The following is an 18437-nucleotide window of genomic DNA, read 5'->3' as shown; positions in this document are numbered from 1 at the left end:
ACAGTGTTCATTGGCCCGGAGCCCTTCTGTGGCACATCTCCCAGTGTGGTCAGGCGGGCTCTGGGCAAATGGACAGAGACAGAACATAGGAAATACTGGACTTCAAGGCCAGGACATAGCCATTCTAAGGAGCTTATGGAGTATCCTTCGAAGGGAAGAGCGAATGAGCTACTGAGCTTGAATAGAATCCGGCTCAGGAGAGTGACAGGACTCATAACGGGACACTGTCACTTTAAGAAACATCTACATAGACTAAAGCTTGTAGACAGTCCGGTCTGCCGAGGATGTGAATCGGCGGATGAAACTTCTCTGCATATCCTGGGCGAGTGCCCGGGATTTGCACGTAGCAGAATGACGCTCCTTGGGAGACCCTATTTGGAACCCAAGGAATTGAGAGAGGTGTCAGCAAGGAAGCTTTTGGACTTTGTAAAAAGGACAAATCTACTTGCTGAATAGGACTAGTAGTGGGGCGCACAATAGGCCTAATTAGGCCGCAGTGCTATATGACTTTTAAAGGACCAACCACTAGATGAAGATGAAGATGAAGATGAAGATGTTAGTACATATACTGTTGCCTTTGTTATCGTGCGGATGTTGCGTAATTAATTCCTACTCGTTGGTGTTTATGGTGGTGTACTGTAGACAATTTAATTTGTTGTTTTTTAATAAATAATGCGTACGCCTATCTCTCGCGGCTCAGTTCGACTGCCCTATTTATAATGTTTATTCTATTATTATTTAATTCACCTTTTAATATTTATTTATGAATTATTGGATAAATAAAGGAGAAGAGGTAACTTCAACATTATAGACCAGTTTTTAAGACAACTAATACATTACGAACTTTTTTCTCAAAGGCACGCAAAATAATATTGCACAAAATTAAAACAATTGGATTTATAATACCTACATCTTGTGAATGCAATAATCTATTGGTGAGACTTCCGATCTGTAAATATTATAATAGATAATCACAAACATTACATTAAAAAGCAAGAATTTGAGAAATAAAAAACTTGCTATCACGCTTGGGGAAACGGTTATAATTCAATGGCCAAAATTTGGAGAAGAAAAGTGATACAGTTAAAACAAAAATTAAAGAGTTCACGATTATTTTATTAAAAGGGAAGGGTGTGTTTCAAAATACTTTGTCAAATGGATCCTTGTTGATTACAAATGCAGAGCCTTCATAAATGATTATAAGCCACGTGATCAGTAATTTTGTTTGGAACAGTAATTTTATTTCCTTCACGTTGGCAATTAAATGCCGGTAATAAGATCAAGATTACATTATATCGCATTCTGTTTCACCGGCTGATGATTGGTCATCTTTCACGAGATTGTGTTCAATCAGTCAGCTATCGCATCATCTCGAACGTAGACGTAACGGTTGGTCATGCTTTTTTGTAAAAGAATCATTCATATTGGTGACATTAAGATTTAAGAATTTTCAGTTGGTAGTACTAACCGTGCATTGTTTTTGACTAAGCTCAGCGGTCATGTGGCTTGTAAACATTTATGAAGGCTCTGTTCTAAAAGAAGTAAGTAATAATAGAATAAATATCATATTGATATCTTTAATTACGGAAACAGACAAAATTAAACAAATTTAAATTGTCATTACAAAAAAAAATTAACTGTCAAAATAATTTTTTGAAAACGAAAACAGATTGACTTTTGAAACGCCAACAACTTATCGAAATACGATAAGATATATGGTGATATGTTTTTTGTATTTTTTATTTGCCTGCCTGTTTATAGTAATATTTTTGATTAGACAAAACTATTTTCTTAAAAATAACCTTGAACTTATCCCTTTTCCTAATATACATATAAAAAGAAAAGAATATGCTCTAACACCTATACGTGCATTGGCCACCATTTATCGAAAACGGTCATTCTAGTGGAATGCAACAAGAACAGTTTTTATAAAGCCTTTAGTCTTGTATCATAGTTAATTCACTTTCAAATATCTCGAAAAAAAATTTTAAGCTAAAGGACCCCGCACAAACCTTATGGAAAATGGCTTTCGGTCAAAATGGCTGAAATTGAAATATGATATAGCTCTCACCTTCCTGAGCAAAAGTTGTCATGGGCCCAAAGCGATCTTATGTGTAGGTTTAAAGATATAGAGCTTTGAAGCTAACGATTTCATAGCACGGTGCTGAATATTAAGTGCAGGATAGGTGTATGTATATCTCCCTTTCTCCGTATATACAGGTTGAGTCAGTTTTTTGTAGACAAACTTTAACAGGAGATAGAACACATGTTTTTAAAAAGAAGTTCCTATAAACATATGTCGTAGAAGGGCTTCGTTTCCGAGATACGGGGTGTTGAATATAAATTTTTTTTCTCGAATATTCATTATAACTTATAAACGAATGCTTAGATTTTTTTCATGTTTGGGAGATAACGCCTATTAACTAAGGGGCATAAAACAAGCGATAAAAATGTTCAAAAACTTGCAGAGTGGCGGAGTGGAGGGGGTGCTCAACCCCTTTCTTAAACAGAACTTCTACGCCAATGACTATTTTTTAAAAAAACTGTTATTTTCATTATCTACATACAGTTTAACAAAAATAATGTCCCTTCTTCTGTTTCGAAATTCCTGTGCGTTTCCGAGTTATTTTGATTTTTAGTGTTTGTTGTGGTACTAAATTAAGTAATTTATTTATTATCAATTATCGGCTAAATATTTAATTCTTTCAACGAAACCTACCTAAATATGGTTTGTTAAGGATTCTAAAAAGCCGAAATCTCTTATTCTTTATCTCTTTCCAATGTAGTCAAAATAAATATTTGTTATATCAAGCCATACTCAAATACAAGACTTTTATAAGTTGAAATCTGTTTAGTACACTAATTTTAACAATCCTTATTTATTATGTGCTGCGTAAATACTAATGTACTGCAACTAAATTAAAAAAAAAAACATTGAATGAACATTGATGTTAATGTTTATGGAGAAATTTTTTGAATTTATAACAATATTTAATTAACAACTTCTTAAAACTTTTTAGCAACTGCACAATAATGTATTGTATGTATGTAATGTAACAGATTTCAACTTATAAAAGTCTTGTATTTGAGTATAGCTTGATATAACAAATATTTATTTTGACTACATTGGAAAGAGATAAAAGAATAAGAGATTTCAGCTTTTTAGAATCCTTAACAAACCATATTTAGGTAGGTTTTGTTGAAAGAATTAAATATTTAGCCGATAATTTATAATAAATAAATTACTTAATTTAGTATCACAACAAACACCAAAAATCAAAATAACTCGGAAACGCACAGCAATTTCGAGACAGAAGAATGGACATTATTTTTGTTAAACTATATGTAGATAAAAAAATAACAGTTTTTTTAAAAATAGTCATTGGCGTAAAAGTTCTGTTTAAGAAAAGGGTTGAGCACCCCCTCCACTCCGCCACTCTGCAAGTTTTTGAACATTTTTATCGCTTGTTTTATGCCCCTTAGTTAATAGGCGTTATCTCCCAAACATGAAAAAAATCTAACCATTCGTTTATAAGTTATAATGAATATTCGAGAAAAATAAATTATATTCAACACCCCGTATCTCGGAAACGAAGCCCTTCTACGACATATGTTTATAGGAACTTCTTTTTAAAAACATGTGTTCTATCTCCTGTTAAAGTTTGTCTACAAAAAACTGACTCAACCTGTATATACGGAGAAAGGGAGATATACATACACCTATCCTGCACTTAATATTCAGCACCGTGCTATGAAATTGTTAGCTTCAAAGCTCTATGTCTTTAAACCTACACATAGGATCGCTTTGGGCCCATGACAACTTTTGCTCAGGAAGGTGAGAGCTATATCATATTTCAATTTCAGCCATTTTGACCGAAAGCCATTTTCCATAAGGTTTGTGCGGGGTCGTTTAGATATCCACTTTCTACTTGAAAAAAGAACTGAAATTTACATTCAATTGTGGCAATCATAAACTTAAAAGTACTTATCAGTTTTGAAAAAAATCACTTCAATTGTTGTTTTGGCACGAATTTTTTTTTAAATTTTATCATCTCGTATCTCGAAAGGCCAATTATACATCCTGTACGCGATACTAACGGCTTGTTTTGGTTCTGTCAACGGACAGTCTCGGAAACAGTTCAATATAGTTACCCAAGTATATTGTCAGTATGTCCCCAGTATGTCTTGGCTTAGATGTTCTTATGAATGGAATGGTTAAATGATTTGAACCGTTCTAGAACCGTTCTCTGTCGGAACCAAAACAAAGCTAACAACAGCGGCGTTACACGATAAATAAAACTCTCTCTAACGATGGAACTACTAAATACAAATGGTCGTATAAATTGAATGATACTGATAAGGATGTTTTTTTTCGTTTTATCTTCATGGAGGTAACATGCCAATACTTGTTAGAAATAATAAACAAATTGAAAATTAACTAAATTAGCGAATGTTCATTATTGCCTTGCTTGAAACGGTGTACAAATATTGGAATATTATTTAAATTCATTTGAATAACTAAGCAAAGGTCAGTTATATTTGCAACTATTTAAATAATTTTGAATCAGTGACGGATCAGATTTTGTATAAATATATTTAATAAAGGGTGATTCAGTCATATTGTCATTAATTTTAACCATGTATTCGGAAGGAATAATAAAGACAGAAAATCGGAAAAAAAAATTTTTTTATTCAACTTTTAAAAATTAAGGAAATCAACACATAACTTCCGCTAAGAGGGCGGTCCGGCCAGATGCACGGATACTCGGAAAATTTTGTAACGTAATGTCACGAATAAATCGTCAGCTGAAGCGAACAGCGTTGCTATAGTAGGATCGTATACGATGCAAAGTAGAGCAAAAAATTGTCGGCCTTTTATCAAAGGAAAATCGTGTCATCATGTTTAGGAGGCGTAAGATAAATCTTTTCAAATTTAAAATGAAATTCAATGTAAAATCTGAAATACCGCTGCATACGCACTGTGTTCTGGTAGTAGCTGTAGTCGCCCAGGTGCATCGAGTGTACGAACTGGTCGGTTATACGTCAAATACTAACCTGGCGAGCTTTGCCGTCAATTAGAGAGCGCTTCCAAAAAACAAGTAAACAACAGTGGCGCGTACAGAGGTAAAATGTAGTACATATGTGGAATTTAGGAAACAAATTGGATTTATAATAAATTACATTTAAAATAAATAGTTTATGAGAATAAAGGAATTTTTGTAGCAACAAGGGTGCCAGACCTGAACTGATCCCCTCGTCCCTTCATAATGTATAAAGAAATTATTCAATTTGTAAAACCCTTAAAGGCGTACTTCATTGGTTCCCTTGACAGGCAATGATTTATTACTTTGCATCGAATATGATCGTACTATAAGTTCACATCATAATCATGGTTCACATTTACTTTGGGTTTCGCGTTAAACGTATCCACTTAATCCGCTTTAGTATACGTATACACATGTACGAAACCAATAAAATGCAAGTAAATAAGGGAGCCATGCTGTATTTTATTATAAATAATTTTAACAATTGTATTAACTTGTGCAAAATGTTTTAACAAGCCTGACATCTCGAAGTCAACTTTCGTTATAAGAAAATAAATAAAGCAGAGGTTTGTAGGCACACCGTATTTTATCAAATAAAAAAAGTCGGCACACTAAATACCCAAATATACAAAATACACTACACACGGTTACAAAACCATTAACAATTTAAAGCGTTTATTCAAATCTACCACCCTCCATATCTCCCGCATTTTTCTCGCAAAGGAGTGAACATCACACCATACAGATGGATGTGGATGGGAAAGACACACGAAACCGTTAGTTTATTTCGGTTTGTTTAAAGTGCCGGTCGTGATGGCTTTGTATACGAATGCCGAATATGTTGATATGGTGATTTTATACGGAGAGTGTGTACAAAACGCAAATGCCGCTGCAATTGATTATCGGACACGTTTCCGTGATAGACAGAACTTCCTAAGCCCACGGACAATTGTGCAAGCCGTTCAACGTCTTCGTGACACAGGGTCTATCATACGCGCAGAGAACGTGCACATCGACAAAATGACTTAAATGTGATAGAAGCTGTTTTAAATTTAGTGGAGGAGCAGCCACAAGAACAATTTCAAGACGATTGGAGATATCACAAACCAAAGTATGGCGGATATTGCGCGAGAATTCACTCAACCCGTACCATTTTCAAAAAGTTCAAGCTTTAGAACCAGCTGATTTCCCCAATCGTCTTGAATTTTGCATTTGGTTCCTAAATCGAAGTGCAGCAGAACTTAACTTTATTAACAAAGTGCTCTGGACGGATTAATGCAGTGCTCGTGCTGGCATTTTAAACAGGTAAAAAACATATTACTTTCTCATAAACAATAAGTGCCTACCTAGGTTACACCAAAGTTTACATTTACAATAAAGTTTATATGTATTATGTAAACTTTGGTTATACGCAACTGCATATTGAATAATAAATTGAACATAATACTAAAACTGTGTATTATTTAACAGAATAAATTATAAAACCTGATGAAAACAAAAATAATATTAAAAATGATAAATTGTAATAACCGTACATTCGAAAACAATCATCCCTATTCATTTGTTGTTTTAGCATCAACGTTAATGAATAAATAAAAATAACAATTGTTATCGCAATATTTAAGGTAAAATATCTTTTTATCATGTATCGAGACAGAAATGTTTGTACATATGTATTATATTTTACCTTTGTACGCGCCACTGTTGTTTACTTGTTTTTTGGAGGCGCTCTCTGATTTACGACCAAGCTCGCCAGGTTAGTATTTGACGTATAACCGACCACTTCGTACACTCGATGCACCTGGGCTACTACAGCTACTACCAGAACATAGTGCGTATGCAGCGGTATTTCAGATTTTACATTCAATTTCATTTTAAATTTGAAATGGTTCATCATACACCTCCTAAAAATGATTATGATGTTAATAAAAACTGATTTTTGGCAAGGCATGCTCAGACCTCTTCGCGGTTCTTGCTGGGCAACAATAACAATTTAATATGTTGATTGCATAATTATAACCGATCAGTAACAGCCTGAAAAGGGGGTTAAATAATGATTTGAATTTTTTCTTTCAGCTTAAATATGCATTAATTTTTTTTTTAATCAAGCCATCGTATTATACTCATTTTTATCTATCTCCTCTTAAAATTAATGACTATACAGGGTGACTGAATCACCCTGTATAGTCAAGGCCGCAATGGGAGGTTATAGTTCTTATCCCACTCACATTCCATATGTTCGTCAAAGGACCCCTCATAATTCTTATGGAAATTGGATCCCGGTCAAATTCATTGAAACTTCAGAATATTGTTGTTCTTGATGTGCTGATCAAAAGCTCCAATAAGCACGAGGTCCAAAAACCCATAGTTTTCGAGTTAGAGAACGTCAAAGTTACGGTAATTAGCTATATTCGTCGTTCTCGTAGAGGGTTAATTCTCTCTTTCATCTCTATCTAAGAGTTCTCAGTGGAGAATTTTATCAATTTATTTCGAAGCGTTTTCGATATATTGTAATAAAATTGTGTCTTAATGGCCCCCTTTAAAGGGGCACAGCGCCACAGGGGGGCCTTTTCGGTCACATGTTGATATGAACTTTCTAACAATTTTAATTTAGGTTAATTAAAAAAAAATAGTAACTATAATAACTAATAATATTCAGTATTCACTTGTCACATTTTTAGTACCTACTTTTTATAATTTCAGTTTAATCTAATCAAGGATGAAATTTTCTGAACGGCCAAAAATAGTTTTAAACAATTAACTACTTAAATAAACATTTTAAAATAAAAGGTTATTTATCTCTTTTATCTCTGCAGAAATATCCAAGTAATTAAAGAAAGTAGTGAATATCATATTTTCTTTTATTTTCAGGAAGATGCGTTTACTGGAAGGAAATTGTCTTACAAAACCTTATTGCAAGAAGTGTGCAACTTAGCGGAAGCTCTTCGTAATTACGGGTGCTTACCTGGCACTGTAATATCAGTAAGCAGTGAAAATAACCTAGAGTTTTTCATTCCCGTTTTAGCATCGCTTCTTATAGGCTGTATAGTTGCCCCTATCAATCACAGTTATACTGAGACAGAACTGAACCATACCTTAAACATCAGTAAGCCGAAAGTAGTATTCTGTTCATCAGAAGTTGTGGATAAATTTGTTAAACTGAAACTCGAGTTGGGATTTATAGATAAAATAATTATTATCGACTCAAATTTAACAGTGTCTGGAAATCCCCAAACTGAAACTTTGAAAGAATATGTATTTAATAGTCTTAAGGGCAGAACGGTTCTGCCGTACAACTTTCGACCGTTTGTTGATGATACAGAGAATCTTGGTGCATTTATATTATGTTCCTCTGGTACTACAGGGTTGCCAAAGGGAGTGTTGTTATCACATCTCAATATAATGGTTAGGATAGCACATTCTAGGTAAGATTTTACTCAGTGGGTAGAAAAGGGCAACACAATTATCAATAATACAAAATTTCTGCCAGGTAGCATAAAAAACATCAATCCATTTAAAATAAATTGATAATTTACCATGACAAAATTGATGTCTCAATATTTAGTACTTTCGAGCTATTAAAGCTAATTTTTAAGGAGTTACAGCTTGCAATATTTGTTATCAGACTTTTGGTAAAATATATTATCTCAGGCATATTCACTCTATCCTTGTTGTCCATTATTAACGTTATTATCATCAACTCATATTTTTTAAAATATATGTATAGTCCTTTTAATATTTCGTGCCATGGAATTTCTTATTTTTTTTTATGTTCTATGATGTACAGAGCAAGTAAAATTCAATAGGGTTTCAGAGTGTCTCATAAGTAACTAAAGAGAAAAAAACTAATGACGAGAAAAACTAGTAACACAATAGAAAATTTTCGATAACAACATTCAAATAATTTTAGTATTATAGAAGTGTTTTTGAATTTGAAAATTTTAATTTCAATTACAGCACACTTTTAATCACCTACAGAATGAGAATTTCTTAAAGTGAAATATCAAATGTCTCCAATGTTACTTAATTTTTTGTAAATGTCTAATTTGTATTAAAAATAAGAAGAAAAATAGTAAATTTCTTTTTCTAGGATATCTGATTATTACTTTATGAAGAAAGCAGACCTGGGACTTATGCCATTTTTCCACGGTTTTGGATTAAATGTTACTTTAGGGGCACTATTAAATAAAGATAAAGTTATAGTTATGAAAAGATTTGATGAAGACATATTTTTAAAATCTATACAAGACTATAAAATAGGCACTTTGTCCCTTGCTCCGCCTCTAGCAGTTTTCTTGGAGAAGAGTCCGAAAGTTTTAAAATACGATTTATCCTGCATTGAGGATATTATATGTGGAGCAGCGCCGCTTAGCAAGCACACGGAGAATGCAATAAGAAAAAGGTAGCAATAATTATTATTTTTCTTTTCTAGTTAAGGGTGTTTATAGTATGTCCTAATAAAAATTAGCCTGAGACAGACCAATTTTCATCATCCCCGATCTCCAAACTAAAACTTTTGTAGTTGTAGTCGCATGGGAAAATATCCAGTAAATAAACACGATATCGTGCCAATATTCATGGCAGGATAAATGACCAAGAATGGAGCGAGGCCGAGCGGTAATATCGCTCTTTACCCGCTGCTATCGCTGTAGGTCCGGACGCCTCATCAATTCCGACCGCTGACACGACCAACGTGGGGCCTCCTCCTGTTCCAGCTGGGTCTCGCCGACAGGAGCTCATCTTCTGTTCTTTCTTTGCCGATTCGTCTGACCCACTGGGGGCAATCATGTCTTGGCCACGGATGTGACTAACTGCAATTGGGGTGGTGAATTTTTAATGTTAGGTTAGGATTAGCAGTGCAACATTTTAGGAGACACTCGGCCAAAAAATCGTAAAGAAACGGTCGCGTGGTCTGATGTAGGTTGGAGTTCTGTATGTGTCTCTTCATTATCACAACTTACCCCGCGTCTGGGAGTAGGTTGGAGTTCTGTATTTGTCTCTCCATTATCGCAACTTACTCCGCGCCTAGGAGTTGCTACCTCAGCCGCTTCGGATCGGTAATCTACTGCTGTTTGGTTCTGCTGGTTGCTGTGGAGTTCGGCGCAGAGTTGACGTGAATCCCAGATCTCTGCGAATGTGGCTGTTGTAAACGAACCATGGAGCCCCTGTCTCACAACGAAGTGCGACATTTCTCTGTACCATCAGCTTACATCAACTGTGGTTCCAGTACAGTTCTGATGAGAGTCAGCTTATTTCACAGGTTAAGACGGCTGTTCTTGCGCAGGAGCGGATAAAGCTTCGCCCTCACCAAATAGGATATACAAATAAGAGATTTCACTTCATTCATAATCGTGGATCATATTTTATCTTTTTCTAACATGCGCAAGGCACAAAGATATTGAACCGAATTTTTGTTGTCACGCGCAACTTGTACTAAAATTCGTGTTCGTATGGTTTGTTGTTTACTCATTGGCTAAACCATCTGGCACCATAGATACAACTGATCTCAGATACTCGAATATTTTCAATTTCACTCACTGTACGGCACAGTTGCAGAGACAGAAAATGTGGCATAGGTGATTGATAAAATCAAAGCCGTTAAATTACAAATTTTACTAAAAGTTGAGCCCGACAACAAAATTCGGTTCAAAGTCTTTGTGACTTGCGCGTATTAGAAAAAGATAAAATATGATCCACGATTATGAATGAAGTGAAATCTCTCTTATTTGTATATCCTCTTTGACGAGATGGTAGCCAAACTCAAGCTACTAAATTTTCTTGTAATTTCAAAACAATAATAATAATAATAATAATAATAATGATGATGATAATGANATTTAAAATAAATTGATAATTTACCATGACAAAATTGATGTCTCAATATTTAGTACTTTCGAGCTATTAAAGCTAATTTTTAAGGAGTTACAGCTTGCAATATTTGTTATCAGACTTTTGGTAAAATATATTATCTCAGGCATATTCACTCTATCCTTGTTGTCCATTATTAACGTTATTATCATCAACTCATATTTTTTAAAATATATGTATAGTCCTTTTAATATTTCGTGCCATGGAATTTCTTATTTTTTTTATGTTCTATGATGTACAGAGCAAGTAAAATTCAATAGGGTTTCAGAGTGTCTCATAAGTAACTAAAGAGAAAAAACTAAAAATTTTCGATAACAACATTCAAATAATTTTAGTATTATAGAAGTGTTTTTGAATTTGAAAATTTTAATTTCAATTACAGCACACTTTTAATCACCTACAGAATGAGAATTTCTTAAAGTGAAATATCAAATGTCTCTAATGTTACTTAATTTTTTGTAAATGTCTAATTTGTATTAAAAATAAGAAGAAAAATAGTAAATTTCTTTTTCTAGGATATCTGATTATTACTTTATGAAGAAAGCAGACCTGGGACTTATGCCATTTTTCCACGGTTTTGGATTAAATGTTACTTTAGGGGCACTATTAAATAAAGATAAAGTTATAGTTATGAAAAGATTTGATGAAGACATATTTTTAAAATCTATACAAGACTATAAAATAGGTACTTTGTCCCTTGCTCCGCCTCTAGCAGTTTTCTTGGAGAAGAGTCCGAAAGTTTTAAAATACGATTTATCCTGCATTGAGGATATTATATGTGGAGCAGCGCCGCTTAGCAAGCACACAGAGAATGCAATAAGAAAAAGGTAGCAATAATTATTATTTTTCTTTTCTAGTTAAGGGTGTATATAGTATGTTCTAATAAAAATTAGCCTGAGACAGACCGATTTTCATCATCCCCGGTCTCCAAACTAAAACTCTTGTAGTTGTAGTCGCATGGAAAAATATCCAGTAAATAAACACGATATCGTGCCAATATTCATGGCAGGATAAATGACCAAGAATGGAGCGAGGCCGAGCGGTAATATCGCTCTTTACCCGCTGCTATCGCTGTAGGTCCGGACGCCTCATCAATTCCGACCGCTGACACGACCAACGTGGGGCCTCCTCCTGTTCCAGCTGGGTCTCGCCGACAGGAGCTCATCTTCTGTTCTTTCTTTGCCGATTCGTCTGACCCACTGGGGGCAATCATGTCTTGGCCACGGATGTGACTAACTGCAATTGGGGTGGTGAATTTTTAATGTTAGGTTAGGATTAGCAGTGCAACATTTTAGGAGACACTCGGCCAAAAAATCGTAAAGAAATGGTCGCGTGGTCTGATGTAGGTTGGAGTTCTGTATTTGTCTTTCCATTATCGCAACTTACTCCGCGTCTAGGAGTTGCTACCTCAGCCGCTTCGGATCGGTAATCTACTGCTGTTTGGTGGACTTGTGCGGGGGAGGAGGCGGCATATTACCATTATTAAGCAGGCTGCATTTGCGCCCAGGAACGACTTATGTTGGTAGGCCCTAACCACCATTCAGTGCAGGAATGAGGGAAACCTGGAAAACCTCATTAATTAAGGGGGTAGTCAAATGCCAACCGGTGTAAATCTCTCATATTGGCCCAAGGCAACCCTACCATACTTGCATAGAGGGTGCCAATCCTCCGTATAATCATAGCTAATCTACGGTCTACCGGCCGCTGGAATCGAACCCGGGCAGAATTAGTACTAATCGATTTAAGTACTGAAGCCTTAAACCGTACGTCTATCGACCGGTCGTGCTCAGACAAATGAATGAATGTTGAATTTCGGAGGTAGTAAACACACTTTTGATTTTTAATAGAACGTCATGTACATTTTTACAAATTTCATCCATAAGAATTAAAGTAGTTTGATAGATCTCAAAAAATAAGGAAGGTATAACTAAAAAAGCGAGTCATAAACATTAGACAAAGACTTGTTGATAGGAGCGAACAGTTATTTTCTTCTAATAAGACAATCTCTTTTGATGTTTACTAATCTTTTTTAGACTGATCAATCTAAAGACGCTTAGACAAGGCTATGGTTTATCCGAAGCCACATTGACTATCACAATGATAGAAAAGGGAAAACAAAGAGAAGGTTCGTCTGGAAAAGTCATGAATCATATGGCAATGAAAATACAAGATCCAGTGTCGGGGAAATCCTTAGGTCCTAATCAGGTCGGAGAGATATGTATTAAAGGTCCTTTGGTGATGATAGGATACTACAACAACGAAAAAGCTACAACAGAGACGTTCACCTCTGATGGTTGGCTTAAAACAGGCGATCTGGCATATTATGATGACGAGAAATACTTTTATATAGTGGATAGACTTAAAGAACTTATTAAATATAAAGGATATCAGGTAACCGCTCTTACAATAAAAATAACTTTGGACTTAGAACTAAAAGCTTTTATTTTATTTTATTAGAAAAAGCAATCTTAAAAATGCAGAGATTATTTAGTTACACTAGATAAAGTTCGTATTGATGGTTGTTCAAAGTGATATTGTAGCTGTTGAAAACAAGAATATAATAATTTCTTTGAAAGTTTGCAACAATGTTTAATGATTTCAATATACAGGGTGGCCAAATGAAAACGAAACAGAGCCAATTTTCAGGAACTGCGTCAAGATTGTAGAAAAATGCTCAGACCCGTCGATTTTAGATTAAAGGGGGACATTCTTTGCTGGTATTTTTGACTCCGCCACTTTCACCCCCAAGCATCACCCCAAAATATTTAAATGGCATTGAGGACGAATTTTACGAAATAATGAGTGAGCGAGCAGGGAACGATCCACAGTTCCTTTTTAACATCTGTTTTTCTGATTAATGCAGTTTTTTCTTGAACGGGACTGCAAATTGTCACAATTGCCGCTATTGGTCCCATTCAAACTCAAGAGTTTTTTACGAGGTGCATACACAGCAACCGGAAAAATTAAATGTATGGGCTGGAATTTTCGGTGAATTTTCGATGTATTTACAATTACTGGAAGACGCTATTGACCCTGCATTAACTGATATTATTAAAAATGTTCCATAGTATGATGAAGATCATTTGATTTTTCAACAGGACGGTGCTCCTCCGCATTTATGCGTTAATTGTCCGTCAGTATTTGGACCAACGTTTTCTACGGAATTGGATTGGGAGAAAAGGCAGCATTGAGTGGCCTCCACGATCACCGGATTTATCGCACCTTGATTTCTTTTTATGGTGATACCTAAAATATAAAATCTATAAAACACAGCCAGCGTCACTGAAAGATTTGCGTCAAAGAATCGTCGAGGAATGCCGTCGAATCACTCCGGAAATGCTTCGGAATGTGCGCGAACGTTTCGAACACAATCTTTATTCTTGTATGGAAGCGGACGGTCATCAGTTTCAATATTTAATCAACTAAGTTGTAAGTAAGCAACTAAACATAATTTAAATTTTAAAATGTAAATTTTTTTCAAAGTATTTGGAGGAATTATAAAATTTAAAGTCTTGTGTAAAGAGAATTGTAAGAGCTTTCAAAAGAAATATTATTCAACCTCCAATGCCATTTAAATATTTTGGGGTGATGTTTACCCTTGCTTGGGGGTGAAAGTGGCGGAGTCAAAAATACCAGTAAAGAATGTCCCCCTTTAATCTAAAATCGACGGGTCTGAGCGTTTTTCTACAATCTTGACGCAGTTCCTGAAAATGGCTCTGTTTCGTTTTCATTTGGCCACCCTGTATTAAAGTATATGGTTTTTCATTAGTTCTATCCAGATTGATTATTATTTTATATTTTTATTTCAAATAATTATTAATGGGTTCTTTAGCATTGCTATAATTCATTTGATGAAAATTTTGGGAATACCTTTGCTTTAGGATAATAGTTTGAATTAACTTAAAATCTGTAAACGAAATAAAAATTACTAAAGTAATATAATTTAAAAAAAAAACGTTCATATGGTACCTGGATTGTTTCTAAAAATATATTATATTCTTTTAGGTGGCTCCAGCCGAATTAGAAGCCATATTACTGAAACACCCAAAAGTTCGAGATGTAGGTGTAGTTGGTCTTCCAGATGAACTATCAGGGGAACTGCCTTTGGCATTTGTAGTTTTGCATGATGGAGTTAGTGCGACTGAAAAAGAATTGCAGTTGTATGTTGCCAGTAAGTAACAGCTCTTTTACATTGTTGTTTATAAAATCAGAATTACTATACACAATAAAATCCAAATATCAAATTACAATGATATAATAATGACGAAAAAATTTGTTGTTAATGTATTCACTAATAATTAATTTGTATACAGGGTGATTCACAAACGGTGACCAAAAATGAAACCTCGTATTCTTTGGTGAATTTTAAGTGGAGTCTTTCGTATAAAGTTTTTATCTAGGATGTTTCGTTAAAAAGATACAGGGTGTCAAACTTAAAAAAATATTTTTTATTATTTTAAATAATTTAAAAACTAGTAAGTGAAATAATTTGAAATGGATCATATGTATTTATGAAACACTGTCCAAAATCTGAGGCCGTTTCCAGTTGCGGAAATACAGGGTATCTGTGGCATATTTTTTAAAATAAAATAGTATGCCGTAGCTTTACGGTAACAATCATGATATTTTTGGATTCGACTTTCAATTTTCTACAAATTACCTACTACTCGAAAAAAACGTAACTTTCGAGTAAAACTTGAAAAACGAACTAAAAGCACTTCGATATTCGAATAAAATGCGGTTTAAAATTACATAGGCTGCGATAGCAACTTTGACATTCTAGAAGTTAGAAGAAAGAATAAATAATACTTTTCATCAGAATCAAGCAACAACAAATTTCGAACAAATAACATTTTCGTTACTAAAACTCGGCTGTATTCGTGGAAATGGAGGTATTTTTGATCATTTACAAATAAAATCATTAAAATGATGGCTAATGTTATTAATTTCTTTATTTGAATAAATAGCCAAAGGATTAGTATCTGTCATGTCATTTGAGTAAAAGTGTTCGTTTGTTTTTAAGTTTTATTTGAAAATCAGATTGTTTTCGAAAAACATAAGAGAGTAGTAATTTGTAGAAAATTGAAAGACGAATCCAAATATCATGATTGTTACCGTAAAGCAGTGGTGTACTATTTTATTTAGAAAAATATGCCTCAGATTTTGGACAATGTTTAAATACATACTTGTGCCCAGTTTCAAATTATTTCACTTACTAGTTTTTAAATTATTTAAAAAAATTAAAAATATTTTTAAATTTAACATCATTAACATCTTTATAACGAAGCGCCCTAGATAAAAACTTTATACGAAAGACTCACCTTAAAATTCACCAAAGAATAAGAGGTTTCATTTTTGGTCACCGTTTGTGAATAATAGTTTGTGATGAGTTCGTTTATATTAAAATTTAGTGAATAAACGAAAATTGCAAACAACATAAATGTACATATTTTAAATTGTTTCAGGTCTATTGTCGCCTCAAAAGCATCTAAGAGGAGGAGTAATTTTCATTTCAGAGATACCAAAAAATCCAAGCGGAAAAATATTAAGAAGAATTTTGAGAGAAAAAGCAAAACATTGTAAACCTCGATTAGAAACAAAACTTTAGTTTCTAGAATTATTATAACAAGTGTTTTTAAAATATGGTGTCAACCTGAAACAAGGAGATAGGTATTTTAAAATAATAGGTCCGAAAGTGCTTAGTAAACATATTACAGAATAATAAACGCGTACTACCAAAAACACATTTTTTTAAATAAAACCTTTAAATAAAACCAAGGCGATTGTTCAGATAATAATAAAATTTGGCTAGGGCGAATAACAAAAAAAATACACCCATGAGATTATTTCAATGGATATTCTAAAACTCTATACCAAATCCAATCTTCCATTTTGGAGTTATTTAATAAGAAACATGTTTTTGGCAGAGTTCATTTATGATCCTGTAACTTTTTTAGTAAATATTTTCGGATCCATCTTCATACAAAACATTTTGCTTAACATTTCCCTTCTTTTGACTCCTGCTTCAATTTCCCACAATATTTTAGGAACACCGTATATATTATTAATTGGTTATATATTTAATTACATTGTTTAAATATATTATTTAAATATAATAAATTACATGATTAATTTGTATTTAATCAATGAAGTATCCTTTTATAAAACCTTCCTTGCATGATCTAAATTACCAACTTTTTATGTTTTTTCTGGGTCAAATGTACTCCTTATCGTTTTATTTATTAAATTGTATTTTTGTAATATTGTATTATCTATAAATTTGGAAATCTAAAAAAAAACTACATGAAAAATGAAGTCAATGTTCTTTGACACCAGACAATATAGAGGTATGCAAATGATATTCAACCTCACAGAAAAGATTGCTAACTGCTGATACTGCGGGAAGCAAGTTCTCCAGTTACACGCCCCATCTGGCATTGAATTAACCATGCTAATATTCAGTAAACAGTTAGTAACAAATAATTATTTAAAATATTTAAATAATTAATGGAAAAACACATTCCTAATATATTTACATTCTCAAATAATGCAATCATTCAAAGAAACATCCTATATTCTTGCTTTTATCTTTGATTGCGTAAATAACAGCTGCTACAAAGATATGTTTTTATTTCCACATTTTACTTGGGATTGTTTCATCAGGCAGCTTCTTCTCCTTATGAACATTAACAGAAAAAAAAAAATGAGGACATTATGTAGTAAGGCACCTTTTTCTCATTTGAACTACTTTCATAACCGCTAAAGAATTTTTTTGAAGGAAATTGGATTTTATGCCTACAATAGTTGTTTTCACCCCCATAAGAAGCTGAAAGAGTGGGAGGGGTTGATTTAAAATGGTATTATTTGTACCGTCTAATTTAAGTTGCCCAACAAAGCATATTATATTTTACAAAATAGTTTAACCACACAAAAAATCGACATTTGGGCCCAGAGGTCAGACCATGTTTATTATACGTTTTTTGGATCGCTGAATCAGAATCCGAGGTCCATTTAACCCCATCATCTCAGGATTTTTCATAACCTCAAAAAAAACGACATTCTGAACAATTAAACCATATTAACCATAAGATACAAGCTTCCAACGCTAATTAATTAATTAATCCAATTAACCAAATCCCATAAACATTTAACCCAATGATATCCTAACCTAATGAGTCCATGAACCAAAACCCTAATAACCCTATAAGCACATAACCAAGGGAATAAATCATAGACAATATACATATATCATTGCAAAACATCACATAGCTGAGGACTCCTTGAAAACCCAAGTACTCAAACCCAAAAAATTCCCATAACCCTATGACCTCATAACCCCGTAACTTCATAACCCCATAACTAATAAATCATAGGCAATCTGTATTATGGCTAAACGTTAACGTGGTTGAGGATTTCTTAAAAACATATGCACGCACTCAAACCCCAAAACCTCCATGACCCTAAAATTCATAACCCCACGATTCCCTAACCACAACTTCATTACCTTGTATTTTGATCTCATTC

At 33.8% G+C, this 18437-nt stretch overlaps 1 protein-coding gene across 1 annotated transcript in view; it reads left to right on the top strand.

Annotated features, from left to right (window-relative positions):
* The window catches only part of LOC108913694 (4-coumarate--CoA ligase 1-like), a 20006-nt gene extending 2961 nt beyond the window's left edge, over positions 1-17045 (top strand). Inside the window, exons 2-6 of the mRNA XM_018719286.2 lie at positions 7917-8470; positions 9136-9447; positions 12947-13304; positions 14919-15084; positions 16379-17045. Of these exons, the coding sequence (XP_018574802.1) occupies positions 7917-8470; positions 9136-9447; positions 12947-13304; positions 14919-15084; positions 16379-16521 (1533 nt within the window). The 3' untranslated portion in view covers positions 16522-17045. The remainder of the gene's footprint in view (positions 1-7916; positions 8471-9135; positions 9448-12946; positions 13305-14918; positions 15085-16378) is intronic.
* The last annotated feature ends 1392 nt before the right edge of the window (positions 17046-18437 follow it).

The sequence above is a fragment of the Anoplophora glabripennis genome, unplaced genomic scaffold (genome assembly GCF_000390285.2).
Source record: "Anoplophora glabripennis isolate ALB-LARVAE unplaced genomic scaffold, Agla_2.0 scaffold1120, whole genome shotgun sequence".
Taxonomy (NCBI): domain Eukaryota; kingdom Metazoa; phylum Arthropoda; class Insecta; order Coleoptera; family Cerambycidae; genus Anoplophora; species Anoplophora glabripennis.
The sequence above is the reverse complement of the archived record's forward strand: the minus strand, read 5'-3'. Positions and strand labels throughout refer to the sequence as shown.